General features: G+C 41.4%; 1 protein-coding gene across 3 annotated transcripts; it reads right to left on the bottom strand.

Moving 5' to 3' along the window:
* Positions 1 to 628: 628 nt before the first annotated feature.
* LOC109894425 (exocyst complex component 3-like protein 4) lies at positions 629 to 16,777 on the bottom strand. 3 transcript variants are annotated; one of them, XM_020487898.2, is made up of 15 exons: positions 16,648 to 16,777; positions 12,132 to 12,472; positions 11,489 to 11,617; positions 10,810 to 11,019; positions 9,569 to 9,781; positions 8,711 to 9,338; positions 8,472 to 8,589; positions 8,184 to 8,312; positions 7,942 to 8,042; positions 7,628 to 7,726; positions 6,168 to 6,291; positions 5,744 to 5,866; positions 3,118 to 3,270; positions 2,776 to 2,894; positions 629 to 1,897 (listed from the first exon to the last, which is right to left on the bottom strand). In XM_020487898.2, exons 2-15 carry the CDS (start codon positions 12,454 to 12,456, stop codon positions 1,675 to 1,677), a joined length of 2,694 nt encoding a protein of 897 aa, XP_020343487.1. In that variant the 5' UTR covers positions 12,457 to 12,472; positions 16,648 to 16,777; the 3' UTR covers positions 629 to 1,674. The 3 variants fall into 3 exon arrangements, with proteins under 3 accessions (XP_020343487.1, XP_031684720.1, XP_031684721.1); XM_031828860.1 differs by lacking the exon at positions 16,648 to 16,777 and having other exon boundaries at positions 988 to 1,897; positions 12,132 to 13,823; XM_031828861.1 differs by lacking the exon at positions 629 to 1,897 and having other exon boundaries at positions 2,829 to 2,928.
* Positions 16,778 to 16,988: the final 211 nt, after the last annotated feature.

The raw sequence follows: 16,988 nt of genomic DNA, 5'->3' as shown, positions 1-16,988 counted from the left end.
AAAATTCACCAAACTTATTGTGGGAAGCTTGTGGAAGGCTACCCAAAATGTTTGACCCCAGTTAAACAATTTAAAGGCAATGCTACCAAATACTAATAAGTGTATGTAAACTTCTAACCCACTGGGAATATGATGAAAGAAATAAAAGCTGAAATAAATCACTCTACTATTATTCTAACATTTCACATTCTTAAAATAAAGTGGTGATCCTAACTGACCTAAGACAGGGAATTTTTGCTAGGATTAAATGTCAGTTATTGTGAAAACTTGAGTATAAATGTATTTGGCTAAGGTGTATGTAAACTTCCGACAATTTGATTGGATCCCTTGGGGCAGGACGGGGTGACCCAGCTATATTGTGTGCAAGTAAAAAGAGCTCTAAAGAACTATTAGGCCTATGATATGAATTATATGGAGGGTATATTGTTATGTGTAGGTGTATGTGTGTTTTCATTCAACTTTTGTTTTCCAAAGCTTTTCCTTGAGACAAAAAAAAGATGGGAAGGATGTTGTGTTGGGGAGAGTTGAGTTATTGAATAGACTGGTGGGGGTCGGGCATGTAGGCGGCTTGGGTCGGCTGGGTGGTCTGCCTGAAATTTTATATAGAGGATGTCTTAAAGAAAATCAAAAGTTTTAAACATTGTTTATTTGTTAGGCTATTGGTTAAAAGGTGCAACACAACATTGATTATTGAATTATCATGGATCTAGTTCAGTCTTATCAATCACTTAAACATATTTAATAATCTCTTATCTAGCTTGATGACTGTGGGCATTTTTGCTTACTTTTTGTTGTTCTAAAGAGAGACGGCTAGAAGTGCCATGGGTCATATTAGATTGTGTAGAAATGCAGGAAATGTGCTTTAGATGCCCCCCAAAATGTGAGGGCCCTGATACCTCGGGCCAAGTTATGTCCCCCTCTGCAAATAGCACTGCTGGGTGATTCAAAAAGTCAGTCAATCGATCAATACTATAATAATACTCTTAGACAAATTAGTATTTATTTATTTACAATATGTAGAATCTATGAGAATAGAAAGGTTCAGAAGTTGTGTGAAACATCCCAGCACAGTTCAAAAATATATGGCAAATGAAATGGTGTTCAATATATGGCAAAACAGGATGGTGTTCAGAGATCGATGGGAAGGGTTTAGTGGAGCTGAAGGATGGGACTAAAAACAAAAAGATAACTATTGTAAAATATACTGTGTCCGTAAAATGTATATAGCATGTATAAGCTGGAAGTAGAAGCCTAAGTGTTGTTGTCCATTAGTTTATGCCAATTAGGGGAGGGATGGTAGGGTTAGGGGAAAATATATATATATATATATATTTTAATAGACATATTTACAAATAAAGATATGGGGGATTGGAAATGCAGACAATTACATTGAGGGAAGCCACAATCTGCTATATTAAAGCTGTTCCTTAATTTAGCAAATCAGCCCCATTATTATATGTGTCCTAAGCTTCTTTTTGCGACAGTGGGCTGTAGTAACAATACATGATAGGAAACAAACGAGGTGTCTTAAAGCATCCCTTTGATTACATGAATCATTATTCTCAGTTTGATTTGTGCGAGGTGATCCTACTTGTGATACAGTATGTTATTTTTCTCAGACAGTTTGGTTAGGTTATCATCTCTGTCGTAGGCTCCTGTATCTAGGTCCGTTTATTAGCTGTCTGGGAGGAGGAAGCAGAAGAACGGAATGTCAGCCAGACGGTCTGTATTGGTGACTGTGACCTGCATATCACTGAAGAGGGCTCTTCTATTATCTCCAATGTTCCCTGCGGTTCCCAGTTCCCTCTTCAGCTCAGTGAGACGCTGCAGGATCACCTGTCTCTCCCTGCCCCGCATCAAGCCCCTGAAGTACAGCACAGCCGACAGGTGCTTCTTACTGCAGACCGAGACAAAAAATTAAGTGAATCTTGATATATAGTTTACTAAAGTTCAAATCAACAAATGACATGTCAGAGAGGTTAACAAAAACCCAGACCAGGACAATGTTCTGGGATAGTACAGCACAACATACAAGGGGTCATGCCTCATCGGGGAACACACCCCCCACTGTCAACCCTGCTTTGTAGTCAATTCAATGGTCTTTTCACATGGGAAACATTGCCAAATCAAGTGAAATAGATAATAAACTAAAGTGAAATAAACAAAAAATGAACAGTAAACATTACACTCACAAATGTTTCAAAGCAATAAAGACTTTCCAAATGTCATTATGGACAGTGTTACAAAAAGGGAAAATAAACATAAATATGGGTTGTATTTACAATGCTTCACTGGTTGCCCTTTTCTTGTTGCAACTTGTCACAAATCTTGCTGCTGTTATGGCACATTGTGGTATTTCACCCAATGGATATGGGAGTTGTTCAAAATTTGATTTGTTTTCGAAATCTTTGTGGGTCTGTGTAATCTGAGGGTAAGTATCACTCACCAGGCTCAGGCGGGTTTTGCCCCTCCTATGTACATCATGCATTTACTGCTCTCAGGAATCAACAATGCTTTCTGCTCCCTCTCAATCTGCTACAGTCAACATGTTTCCCCTGTCTGATTAACACTGCTAACCACTGACCTACTTTATCTTCCACTGCTGTTCTCTCTTCACAGCAACAGGGCCATAACAGAGTCAGAGTAGAATTCATGATGTTTTTTTAACTTGCTCTTTTTTCGTCATTTATACTGTGTGCATATTACACCGGTATACTCTGTTGATCACCAAAATCAACAGATACAAGATGACCACAGGAAGATGCATGGTATTACCTGATGTCTGGGTAGTCAGCAACTAAAAGTTCCAGGTGGTTCTTTATGTCCCTCTTGTTTGTTTCCCCAATGATGTTACTCAGGTGGTCTCCTACTGGGTGGAGCCAGTCATGGGTTGTCTTATAGAAGAGGAAAGTATGTGTGTCTTGTAGTCTTGAATGGTTATAACAAGTAATTTGTTTATGACAGCCTTTCTGAATATACAAAGTAACATTCCTCAAAACACAAAAGACATAATGATGAAACAAATCGATGTACTGTAGTATTCTACATTTTAAACAATGTTGAATGAACGTGAAAAGTGGAATGTGTGTGAATGTGAATTGAAGAAGTGTTAGCTACCATTTCCTCAAACAGATCCTTGAGTTTATTCCACTGCGCCCTCATCTTGGTGGCGGCTTTGTCATGCTTCCTGTTCTTACAGGAGTAGTTGTTTTTCATCAGCTGGGAGACATACTCTTTCACCACGTAGTAGTGCAAGCAGCTCAAAAAGGTCTGATGCAGAGGAACACAGGGGCAAGAGAAAATAATTAAAAAGAGAAATGAAAGTCTGCTGTTTTCACGGTTTACATTCTCCTTCACATGACTGACATCATCCTAATCAACTAAGTGACATCCATCCTCCTCTCCATTAGACTGCTTTTCCTGGCAGTTCACCGACATTTCCACATCAACTCAAGAAGCTACTTGAATCCATTTTCCATTCTATGCATGGTCACCTTCCAGCAACAGACTCTTTAGGAAAGAGAATAGCAGGGAGGCTGCTGGCCCGGACACGGTCTCTCCAGCAATACTTAAGCACTGCGCAAACAGTCACTAGAGCAATGCACTGTTCCTGTCTGAATGACTACAGACCTGTAGCACTCACCTTGGTCATCATAAAAACCAATGAGTGTCTGGTACGGTTCCATCTCACAAACATCAATGATGCTTTCCTCGACGCACTGCAGTTTGCCTACAGAGCTAACTGGTCTGTGGATGATGCTGTCAACATGGGCCTACACTACATCCTCAAACACCTGGAGAACCCAAAGACATATGCAAGGATACTGTTTGTGGACTTTTGTTCTGCATTCAATACCATCATCCCAGAACTGCTACAAGAAACTCTCCCAGCTGAATGTGTCCAGCGCCATCTGTCATTGGATCACTGAATTCCTGAACTCTCGCAAGTGGAAGGACATCACAATGGTCACCAAGAAGGAACACCAGCGGATGTACTACTTGCGGCAGCTGAAAAAACGGCGAATTATTTTGTAGCTCTATGCTCACTCTACCTAGTTGTATTATATAATGTATGTAAACTTTGTTTAAACTCCGGTGTCTGTATTCTGTCTCTAAATGTTGTCTATCACTAGCAGCACCATATCACCAAGTAAAATTCTGAGTATTTGCTTAATTGAGTGTTACAGTGCCTTGCGAAAGTATTCGGCCCCCTTGAACTTTGCGACCTTTTGCCACATTTCAGGCTTCAAACATAAAGATATAAAACTTTATTTTTTTGTGAAGAATCAACAACAAGTGGGACACAATCATGAAGTGGAACGACATTTATTGGATATTTCAAACTTTTTTAACAAATCAAAAACTGAAAAATTGGGCGTGCAAAGTTATTCAGCCCCTTTACTTTTAGTGCAGCAAACTCTCTCCAGAAGTTCAGTGAGGATCTCTGAATGATCCAATGTTGACCTAAATGACTAATGATGATAAATACAATCCACCTGTGTGTAATCAAGTCTCCGTATAAATGCACCTGCACTGTGATACTCTCAGAGGTCCGTTAAAAGCGCAGAGAGCATCATGAAGAACAAGGAACACACCAGGCAGGTCCGAGATACTGTTGTGAAGAAGTTTAAAGCCGGATTTGGATACAAACATCCCAAGGAGCACTGTGCAAGCGATAATATTGAAATGGAAGGAGTATCAGACCACTGCAAATCTACCAAGACCTGGCCGTCCCTCTAAACTTTCAGCTCATACAAGGAGAAGACTGATCAGAGATGCAGCCAAGAGGCCCATGTTCACTCTGGATGAACTGCAGAGATCTACAGCTGAGGTGGGAGACTCTGTCCATAGGACAACAATCAGTCGTATATTGCACAAATCTGGCCTTTATGGAAGAGTGGCAAGAAGAAAGCCATTTCTTAAAGATATCCATAAAAAGTGTTGTTTAAAGTTTGCCACAAGCCACCTGGGAGACACACCAAACATGTGGAAGAAGGTGCTCTGGTCAGATGAAACCAAAATTGAACTTTTTGGCAACAATGCAAAACGTTATGTTTGGCGTAAAAGCAACACAGCTCATCACCCTGAACACACCATCCCCACTGTCAAACATGGTGGTGGCAGCATCATGGTTTGGGCCTGCTTTTCTTCAGCAGGGACAGGGAAGATGGTTAAAATTGATGGGAAGATGGATGGAGCCAAATACAGGACCATTCTGGAAGAAAACCTGATGGAGTCTGCAAAAGACCTGAGACTGGGACGGAGATTTGTCTTCCAACAAGACAATGATCCAAAACATAAAGCAAAATCTACACAGTAGCAAACGGACCTCTGAGAGTATCACAGTGCAGGTGCATTTATACGGAGACTTGATTACACACAGGTGGATTGTATTTATCATCATTAGTCATTTAGGTCAACATTGGATCATTCAGAGATCCTCACTGAACTTCTGGAGAGAGTTTGCTGCACTAAAAGTAAAGGGGCTGAATAACTTTGCACGCCCAATTTTTCAGTTTTTGATTTGTTAAAAAAGTTTGAAATATCCAATAAATGTCGTTCCACTTCATGATTGTGTCCCACTTGTTGTTGTTTCTTCACAAAAAAATTCAGTTTTATATATTTATGTTTGAAGCCTGAAATGTGGCAAAAGGTCGCAAAGTTCAAGGGGGCCGAATACTTTCGCAAGGCACTGTATATCCTTCATTTAAAACAATATGAACAGCACTTCCCGATTCCTTACCTGTACATATGGAGGTCTCATTTGTGAACAGCGATGGGTCAGCTTCTCTGTCCTGCTATACAGCTGTTGGAAGTCCTCATCTGTGGAGAGCCACTTCCTCGTCATCATTCTCCTGAGGTAGGGCTGGAAGAAACAGACGCATATTAACCCACCCATTCCCTCACAAAATGTTTTGTTTGTTTGATCACCCATCTATAACATTGACAGCAGGAGCAATTGAGAGCTTAGTTTAAAAGCCTTTACAAAAACATGTGCAAGGAGGAAATCAGTAGGCTACCAAACTAAGTAACTTCCAGGTCACCTGAGACAAGTAGCAAAGACAGATCTCAATCACCTCAACACACTCTGATCAACTCAGGCTATCAGGGCATTTGTAGAATGAGGACATGGTCAAAGGTCAATCAAAATACCCTCCCTAACCTACCCTAACATCATTTTTAAACTGGTCCTCCAGGCTCTGGACCAGTCTATGGACCAGGCCATCCACCTCTCTGCTGAGATGGTCCACCTGTGTTGGGCAGCTCTCCCTGTAGCCCTCCATATGCTCCCTAGAGGAAGAGAAAGAGGGAAATGAAAGAGGTCAGGTCAGGTTGTCATTCATACACACCTATGTTCAATTCATCAGAACACTACGTTGGGAAGGGGGGGGGGGTGAAGGGGGAATGGCATGAGGGTTTCAACAGGGGTTGTCAGAATTATGTTTTGTTTGTGTAACTATGTGATGTTTCTTGTGAAACTGGGGGGTTTCAGAGTCTGTTTGGAAACATTTGTGACAGATGGATTTGGTAATCTGGGGAAGAAGGGCTATGCTGTCTTGATAGAGCTGCGTGATGAGATTATCCAAACAAACATTATGCCAATAGTAGAAAATATGGCTAAACAGTATAAAGTTATATCTGGCCATCTGAGTGTCCTGTCTCCTTGAACATGAATAACTAAATCTGCAGGAGAGAATTCTGACTTTTTCTAATACTATGTTCCTCTTTTTTGACTGACATAGGCATGCTGTGGATTGAGTCAGTGGCATTACCAGCTCTTTGAGCATGGAGAGAGGTCTTTCTCTTTCTACAGCTTAAACCCCTAGGCAGTTATTTTGCGCAGCTTCGTTTCCCCGAAACCACGTGGTGTTTCTCTCTTTAGACTGGCAGTGATATACTTCAGAAATACCTGGAAACAGCTTTGCTATTCAATACACTTTCACTTGTACAATAATATGATATAGTGTGCCACTGAGCCTGCATGTTAGTGTGTTTGAGTATGTTTGAGTTGGTTTGTAAGATACTGTACATATTTATCCATAATTCAACATGACTTCTGTATTTTTTATGTTTATCTTGAACAGCATCTTGCAGGCAGGCTAAATTACCATATTTTGGTTCCATAGAAAATGCACATGAAATAACTGCTGTCTTATAGTTGTTCAAATCGTCCCAGTTTTCCATCACACTTCTGTTGCATAAGTGGCAACTTCAAATCAGACATAGTGAAGTTAAACTTGTACCTAAATGCATGACATTTATACCACTAAACTATGGTTGCAAACAAAAAATGTGCATCAAATCACTGAGATAGTATTAAACTAATTGTTACGGACACTGTTCTTCTGATCCAAGACTTCTGTTCTTAGGTCAACCTTTTAGGCAGCAGTCAAATGTTTCGCTTATTCACACCTTACTTTGGTGAATATACCCCAAAGTGTCTGGCAAGCTGAACTGACTGCCTAGCAACTGTTGTCCAGGACATTCTAGTCTACATTGTGGGTGGCGGAAAGGGAAAGGGGGATACCTAGTCATTTGTCCAACTGAATGTATTCAACTGAAATGCCTCTTCCGCATTCGGGGGTAGTGTTGTTTACCGGATGTAGTGAAGAGGAGTCAGACTTACATAAGAGCTGTAAAGCTGTTGATGTAGGTTATCTGATAGTCAGCCCAAAGTGAAGGGTTTTCCACACTGTTACAGCAGTACGTTAATTTAGTCTCAAATCTATGGAGATGGTGAGATAAAACATATATAAGGCATGGGGTTATTAACAAGCAAATGAGAAGGCCCGGTTTTGTTTTTCCAGTGAATAATGGTTAGGATAGAGATAGAAAAAGCAGACTCAAATCAAATAACATTTTATTGGTCACATACACATGATTAGCAGATGTTATTGCGAGTGTATCGAAATGCTGTTGCAGGTCTGTTGCAGAGCATACCGTTTGGGAAACTGCTGTAACTCTTCTAGGCAGGAACAGACTACTCTCATCTCCAGGTTCACATCAATCCTCTTGGAGTTAACAGCATTGCTCTTAACATTCTACAAAGAAAGCAACATCAGTTTCAACTCTTACAAAGTTGTAGCCTGTCACTACAATCAAAATGTAACTAAGTTGGCAATGTTGCCCTCTAATGGAGATACGACAGTATTGCAACATGTGAAATCATGACAAAACAATACCGTCCAAATATCCATGTGTATGTCAGAGTTCAAGAAGTGTTCATCATCGGTCTCTGGTGCCTGTTTCTTTATCCAAATGTCCTCATTTTCAAGCTCTAATATTTTATCCAGCGAAGCTCTCATGTCCTCCTGGAAAAGACATGGAAAGCAAAAGAATAATAAAGGCTAAAGGACTGATGAGCAAAATATAACAAAAAGTTTTGTAAACTCTTGTAGTGTACCTGCTTTCAATCTGAATTCCTCCTAAACATCTTTCCATCTGTCTCTTAGGAGTGTTCGATCCCTTACCTTAGCCCGCATGCAGTACTTCCCCTTGAGCTGGTCCAGGAAGCCCTCCTCCAGTGAGAGGCCTGTTTTCTCAGCCTCCATCTCTGGTCTCAATGAAGGACTGCTCATTATCTTCTCACTGTTCAACAGGGATGGTGTCTCTCAGATACAATAATACTCACCATTTTGAGTCTTAGAAAACATTTTGTTTATATACACTGTAATTCTTAGTCAAGACAATGACTTTTAGTCTTCCTCACCTCTCATAGCGATTGATGATCCAGTCCAGCAGGGCGTAGTAGTCCTTCAGATCTGTCACCTGCTGCTGAAGCGTGTTCAGGTGCTGGCTGACAGCACCATGGTAACAGCTCATGTAGGTGCTGAACACGTTGAAGCTGGGTGGGTAAGAGCCCTGCAGCTCTCTCTTCACCTTCTCCAAGTCTTCTACGATGGCCTTGCCCAGCAGACCCAGGTGGATAGCCAGCCAGGAGGCATTCTGCTCGGGCCTGTCCAGAGGAACTCTCTTCAATGTTGCCTCAACCCCCTCGCTCACAGCCTCCCTCCAGGCACCCCGCCAGTCCCCTAGCCCAACCACGCCCCCAGGCTCTGCCTCCCTCTTCTCCTCCTCCTGGATGACACGGGCCACATGCATCAGGAGCTCCTTGTTGAGGGAGGGAAGGCTGTTGGAGTTGCGCACTATCTCCTTCACCTTTTCCTGCATGGCTCTGTAAAGGATGCTCAGGTCCTTCTCCTTCTTTGCCAGCTCCATGGGGGAGGCCTCCTCCCTGCACTCATCCCTCTCCCGCTGGAACTCCTGGCATAGGGAGAGGAGGTTCAGGTGGGCCTCCTCCAGCACCTCAGTCTTAATCAGCTCGTTGATCTGCATCACTGCAATCAAGAGCAGACAGAGTGAAGGCCTTAGTGCATAGAGAGACAACTTTGTTATCCGTCTGTGGAAGTTCAGGCTGTTTTACCTAATACACACATACTGCACACACAATCGTAGTGATTTACATCACAGATAAGATCTCTTGTGATCTCTGTTGCTAAAGAAATATGGACGAGACAAATCAAAGTGAGAGAGAAAGGGTGGGAGCGAGAGGGGGGGTGAGCCTCACCTGAGAGGGGTGTGAGGGGTATCTCTGGGAGTATGTATGACTCTTTGATCTCTACGCTCTCCTCCCCCGCTCTCTTCTCCTCCACTGTGATCTCAGTGACAGACTGGAGCTGCTCCTGTTTGAGGGTCTTGTCCTTCTTATTCCCCACAAGTCGAAAACTCCGTCGAATGGAAGCCCCCTTCTTCAGAAGAGAGTCCCCAATGGTTGATGGGTCTATAGATGGCCAATACAGAGATCAGATTATGAAGACCTTAAAAAGACTCAGGATATCGCAACGGAGCTCTCTAGAATTCTGTCAGTCAAAAATATGTATTTGTGCTCATCTTTGACCAGCATTTATGCCTACTGCAAACAGCCTCTAAAAATATCCATTGACAAAAACAAGTTATGGTTGGTTGGGTAAACAGTGGTGTACCTGAGTGTGTTCTGGAGTGTTTCTTCTGGGATGGTGGTGAATACTTATTTTCCACCATAATTTGCAAATAAATTCATTAAAATCCTACAATGTGATTTTCTGGATTTTTTTTCCTCATTTGTCTGTCATAGTTGAAGTGTACCTATGATGAAAATTACTTTTTAAGTGGGAGAAATGGCACAATTGGGGGCTGACTAAATACTTTTTTGCCCCACTGTATAATAGTTTGCCTACTTTCAGTTAATGTGACAAAACAAGCAAGTATAGTGTAGAGAATCATTATACCATCTAAATCCCTAGAAAATCTTGCATTTAAATATTCAGCTGGTGTACAAAACCAAAAGGAAAAGACAAAAATGAAATTTAAGAAAGGGAAGCATAGAAATAGTGCACATAGAACAGATCTACCGCTTCTTAGACTTGCTTTCAATGAGAATGACAGATCTATAACGCACGTTTCTATGTGAATTTGGTTGGGTCGCCCAAAAAGTTACATATTGTCGTTTTAATTCCCTTCAAATAACCTATAATTTATGTTCTCGGAACGTTAATAAAAACCTCCCAGGAAAACTTTCAGGGAACCATTGTAAAATGTTCTAATAACCTTCCTGCACCCTAAAAATGTACATTCCAAGAACAGTCGAAATGATCACTTCCGTTCTCAGAACATAAAAAAAAAAGTTTTACCGGTTAGGAAACGTATCGCTTTTTTTGAAGAATCAATGGAAAATCATACATTCCCACAACTTCCAAGTAACCAAATGTTCTAGCTGGGTGATCTCTTTGATTTTGATACTGAAAGAGAGAGAGACAGACAGAGCCTTACCTGAGGGGGGTATGAGGGGTATCTCTGGGAGTATGTATGACTCATTGATCTCTTCTTTCTTCTTCTCCCTCTTCTCCTCCACTGTGATCTCAGTGACAGACTGGAGCGTCTCCTGTTTGAGGGTCTTGTCCTTCTTATTCCCCACAAGTCGCAAACTCCGTCGAATGGAAGCCCCCTTCTTCAGAAGAGAGTCCCCAATGGTTGATGGGTCTATAGATGGCCAATGTAGAAAACAGATTGACAGTGGTTCCCAAAGTTAATCTTATCAAACAAAATAATAACATTTATCTTCAAATAGATATACGAATACAACCTTTTAGTGTCAACTAAGGACCTCTTACACTATTGGAACGTACTTTCATGTCATTATTATGTGTTGGAACAGCCTGCGGGACCTAACATGTTGTAAATATGAACTTACAGTGTTAACTAGGGGAATATAATTTTCCCAAATGGGGTCCTCTGCATTTTCTGGTGTCAATTTGGGGTCATGTGCAGTAAAAGTTTAGGAACGCCTGTATTACAGAAGGGTATCCCAACAAAGCTCTCTAGAATTCTCTCAGTGAAAGAGATGTATTTGTGCTCGTCTTTGAACAGCATCTATGCCTAGTGCAAACAGCCTTTAAAAACAACCATTGACAAGAACAAGTTCTGGTCAGTTGGGTTAACAGCAGTGTACCTGAGTGTGTTCTGGAGTGTTTTTTCTGGGATGGTGGTGAATCTTCTGCACTCTCTTCTCCCTCCTTCCTTTGAAAAAACTCACCTGGACTCTTCAGGGGAGAGGCCACAGGAGACCCAGCACTCAAACCTGAGAGAGAGAGAGAGAGTTGCTGATCTCTTTGACAATGAATACCGGTAGAAATGTAACTACTTTTTCAGTGTAATAGTGGGTGTGCTGACTGTTTGTGTGTGTGCGAACAAACGGAAAGTAGTACAGTCACACACACGCACAAACAGAAAAAGATACTACGTTGGCAACTGGTTAAGCAGCTTCTGTCAGATTTGTTATTGTACGAAGGTTAGATATGTTAGTGTATATCCTGCTTGGTTGGGAGCTGTTTTCTGATTAAGATAGGAATGTAAGTTATTGAGTAATGAGGAAAACCCGCTGCTCAGTCTGGCCTATGTCAGGCTGAAAATAAATAATGTCAGGCTGAATCCCCAATACAGTGCATAGGAGAGTCCTTCCTGTAATTCATACTGTCATCCTATGTCTCCTGAGACTTCCTCTTCCCATGACCTTGGGAAGCCATTTCTTGACTAAAGAGGATATTTCATAACTCACTTCATTTGACAGAGGGATAAACCCGAGTAAAACTTACTTGGTGAGTGAGTGGGCGGCAGCTGATGGGTCAGAGATGTCACTTCAGGGTCAATACTGTCCCCCCCCTGGTCTGAATAGGGTCTGTCCTTTGACCCTTTGCTGTTTGAGGCCAGAGGACTCCTCTCTCCAACCCGCTTCATGCTCTCCCTGAATTGCTTCATCATCCCCAGTTTCTTCTCCTTCACCGGACCGTCGGGTTGAGTCTTCCCATTCCTCTCCATGGTGGATTTGAGGGAAGATCCGTCCTCTAGACCCTGAGCTTCATTGACCTCCTCCATGTCCCCAGGTTCCCCAATCTCTGCCATCTGATCACCGCTTGCCATTGAATGTCCCTTGTTACTAAAATAAAAATGTAGGGGAAAGATGAAAAATGTCTCTAAAAAATTAATCTCTTGAGTCAGGTAAGGCCGTGTCTGTGGAATGTGTTGTTAAAAGTGCCTGTAGCTTTTGGTGACTGTCTCAGCAGTCAGCAGGAACAGCTTCTGTTTACAGACAACATGCTATTTTCTCTTGAAGGTAAGAGGGACAGGAACAGTATAACGTGTACACTGGGAGTCGGGAAGCAATGACAGGGAGTGAATAATTTAATTAATAAATGAACATGGAACAAAACAAGAAACCTGAGCAGTGTACAGACATGGACCACAAACAGAGGAACAGGAACAGAAACAATAACGCCTCGGGAAAGAACCAAAGGGAGTGACATATATAGGGAAGGTCATCAGGCAGGTGAGTGAGTCCAGGTGAGTCTGATGAGGCGCTGATGCGCGTAATGGCGGTGACAGGTGTGCGTAATAATGAGCAGCCTGACGACCTCGAATGCCGGAGAGGGAGTGTATGTGACAGTACCCCCTCCCCGATGCGCGGCTCTAGCCGCAGGACGCTGACCAGAAGGACGGTCCCGAGGACAAGGAGCGGGCCGGTTGCTTCTTCTGAGGCACGGGAGCCTGCCGACCTGGCTGAGGAGTTGGAGACTGCCGAGCCAACCACATCTTGTAAACCTGATGAAACTGCTGAGGCATGGAAACCGGTCGAGCCAGCTGAGGCATCCCCGGTTGCGGCACCCAGACCCGACGTCACCCACACTCACAAAAAAAAAATGTAAATCCCTGATGCTCCACTTTGGTGAGGTGTTACTCTCTAACGTGTACGATGGGAGGAGTCGGGAAGCAAATACAGGGAGTGAATAATTTAATAAATAAACGAGCATGGAACAAAACAAGAAATACAAGCAGTGTACAGACATGGAACACAAACAGAGTCACAGGAACAGAAACAATAATGCCTAGGGAAAGAACCAAAGGGAGTGACATACATTATTTTTCAAAAGTTTGTGGTCCTTGTCTTTGAAAGAAAAGCACATTTTTTTGTCCATTAAAATAACATCAAATTGATCAGAAATACAGTGTAGACATTGCTAATGTTGTAAAAGACTACTGTAGCTGGAAATGGCTGATTTTATATGGAATATCTACATAGGCGTACCGAGGCCCATTATCATCAACCATCACTCCCGTGTTCCAATGGCACGTTGTGTTAGCTAATCCAAGTTTATAATTTTAAAAAGATAATTGATTTTGAAAACCATTTTGAAATTATGTTAGCACAGCTGAAAACTGTTGTTCTGATTAAAGAAGCAATAAAACTGGCCTTCTTTAGACTAGTTGAGTATCTGGAGCATCAGCATTTGTGGGTTCTATTACAGGCTCAAAATGGCCAGAAACAAGGAACTTTCTTCTGAAACTCGTCAGTCTATTCTTGTTCTGAGAAATGAAGGCTATTCCATGTGAGAACTTGCCAAGAAACTGAAGATCTCGTACAACAATGTGTACTACTCCCTTCACAGAACAGCGCAAACTGGCTCTAGCCAGAATAGAAAGAGGAGTAGGAGGCCCCGGTGCACAACTGAGCAAGAGGACAAGTACATTAGAGTGTCTAGTTCGAGAAACAGACGCCTCACAAGTCCTCAAATGGCAGCTTCATTAAATAGTACCCGCAAAACACCAGTCTCAATGTCAACAGTGAAGAGGCAATTCCGGGATGCTGGCCTTGTGAGGCATCTGTTTCTCAAACTAGACACTCTAATGTACTTGTCCTCTTGCTCAGTTGTGCACCGGAGCCTAACACTCCTCTTTCTATTCTGGTTAGAGGCAATTTGCGCTGTTCTGTGAAGGGAGTAGTACACAGCGTTGCCAAGAAACTGAAGATCTCGTATAATTTCTCGTATTGAATAGCCTTAATTTTTCCGAAAGAGAATGGACTGACGAGTTTGTATTTCTATTTATTATGGATCCCCATTAGCTGCTGCCAAAGCAGCAGACTCCTCCTGGGGTCTAGCAAAATTAAGGCAGTTTATACAATTTAAAAACATTACAATACATTCACAGATTTCACAACACACTGTGTGCCCTCAGGCCCCTACTCCACCACTACCACATATCTACACTACTAAATCCATGTGTATGTATAGTGCATATGTTAACGTGTGTGTGTGTGTATGCATGTGTCTGTGCCAATGTTTGTGTTGCTTCACAGTCCCCGCTGTTCCATATGTTGTTTTTTAATATGTTTTTTTTTTTAACTATGTAGGGAGTATTATATTCTAATTTGTCGCTAGGCCAGGGACAAACAATTCACAAGTCACTGCTATGAATGTATTTTTTATAAAAGTCTGTCTTCAGTAGGGATTTAAAAAGGGGCACTGAATCTGCAAACCTGATCTCTTCTAACAGACCATTCCAAAGTCTAGGCGCTCTAATGGCAATTTTAGACTTTGGAATGGTCAACAGTGCTTTGCTAGAGGATCTCAGGCTGCGTCCCCACTCGTAAGGAGATAAAATATCTGAGATATAGGATAGGGCTAAACTGAGCCTTAAACATGATTAATACAAGTGAAAAATCTATTCTAAAAGTGATTGGTAGCCAGTGTCACGCCCTGACCTTAGTTATCATTGTTTTCTTTATTATTTTGGTTAGGTCAGGGTGTGACGAGGGTGTTATGTGGGTTTTTGTATTGTCTAGGGTTTTTTGTATGTCTAGGAGTTTTTCTAGTCTAGGTGTTTATATGTCTATGGTTGCCTGGATTGGTTCTCAATCAGAGGCAGCTGTTTATCGTTGTCTCTGATTGGGAACCATATTTAGGTAGCCATATTCCTTGGTTTATCTGTGGGTTATCGTCTATGTGTAGTTGCATGTCAGCACTCGTATTAGCGTCACGGTTGTTTTGATGTTTTGTATAGTTTGTTAAGTGTTCTTCGTTTATTAAAAGAAGATGTATTCATATCACGCTGCACCTTGGTCTCCTCTATACGATGAACAGCCAGTGTATTGAAGCTAAAATAGGTGTGACATGGTACATTTTCTGGTGCCTGTTAAAAGCCAAGCTGCAGCATTTTGAAATATGTGTACGGAGTTATTTCTGACTAATAAATGTATATAAAGAGTTAACGTAAGCTAGGAGTGAGGAAATAAAATCATGATTAACTTTGTGATGAAAACATAGCATGGTAGCAACACAACATGACAACATGGTAGCAACACAACATGGCAGCTGTGCAAAACACGATACAAACATTATTGGGCACAGACAAGAGCACAAAGGGCAAGAGGGTAGAAACAACAATACATCAAGCGAAACAGCCACAACTGTCAGTAAGAGTGTCCAAAGCTACCCTTAAGAAAAATACAGCTTACTTAAATTAAGTTACTTAGAAAAAGTAGTTAACTACATCCAAACTACTTCGTAAAAATTACCATATCTAAATATGAAATGTCATAGATTACGAATTGCAAGAACAGTTCACTCGAGTCAGATGTTAACAGAATGTGTAATTAAACCTATCAAAAACAAAAGTGAGAATTAGGCACACACAAAAAGGTGTTTCAAGTGAGAATTAGGCAAGTTTGATGATGAAAAAGAAAGGACATTCTTGCCTACTTCACCCATATTTTATTATTATTTTTACAAAAAAAAGTAGTGTAGCTCCAGTAGTTATCACTACATGGCAAAAATGTACAAAACACTAGCAAGATACTACTGGAAACACTACCAAGATTTGAAGTACAACTACCGCCAAGCTACTGCAAAATGTAATTACATTACTAGTTGAAATGTACAGTAGTTCACTACTCCCCAACACTGTTGATGAATAAACATCCTCCCCACTTAAGTTTCCATGAGAGAGACAGCTTATTTGTTGATAGCTGCAGTGACATGTAAAAACGTGCCTGTAAAAATGGAAAGAGACGCTTGGTATCTATTGAAGTATGTCTCTGCATAGCCTTATAGTACATTCGTCACCATTTTCGAAGCAATACTTAGCATGCAGAGGCTAAAGAGTTGAATTGTATGACAAATACCCCAATTTGCATGAAGCCTAGTCTGTAAAAACAATCTGCCTCAGCAGAATCCTATGCTCTTATTTTCTATAGGGGTAAGCATTACAGACATACAGATACATTTTTCTCATAAGCATAAACCCTTTCAAATGTCAAAAGAATATAGCCTCACTCACCTGAGCAACACCTTTTACTGTCTGGAGCGGTGACTAGGCCTAACAATCTGGGGATTTCACTGCTTTCACTTTCATGTTCACCTCGACCAGTAGTGACAGGTAGCTACAGAAGTCTTGTGTAACCAACAATATCGCAGCAAAAATGCGGCCTCGAGACAACCTGCGCATGACAGAAGCTAAGATTAAATATTGTTAGAAAGTTAATCATTACATTACCATTAATATTTGTTGAAGCTAGGCCTAAATCCGTGGCAAAACAATTACACACGATATCGAACAACGATGCTTTTAAACCAGACTGAACTTTCATACAGGCTTAGTTTTGAGATATCACAAAGTGG

The sequence above is a fragment of the Oncorhynchus kisutch genome, linkage group LG7 (genome assembly GCF_002021735.2).
Source record: "Oncorhynchus kisutch isolate 150728-3 linkage group LG7, Okis_V2, whole genome shotgun sequence".
NCBI classification, from domain to species: Eukaryota; Metazoa; Chordata; class Actinopteri; order Salmoniformes; family Salmonidae; genus Oncorhynchus; species Oncorhynchus kisutch.
This window is presented reverse-complemented; position numbering and strand designations above follow the sequence as displayed.

What these genes read in the sequence shown, in the direction of transcription:
- LOC109894425 (XM_020487898.2), bottom strand. Translation starts at nt 12,456, where the DNA reads ATGGCAAGCGGTGATCAGATGGCAGAGATTGGGGAACCTGGGGACATG. An exon ending in AGTACTGCATGCGGGCTAAG is followed by an intron (nt 8,313 to 8,471) that starts GTAAGGGATCGA and finishes TGTCTTTTCCAG; the next exon opens with GAGGACATGAGAGCTTCGCT. An exon ending in AGTTTAAAAATGATGTTAGG is followed by an intron (nt 5,867 to 6,167) that starts GTAGGTTAGGGA and finishes TGTTTCTTCCAG; the next exon opens with CCCTACCTCAGGAGAATGAT.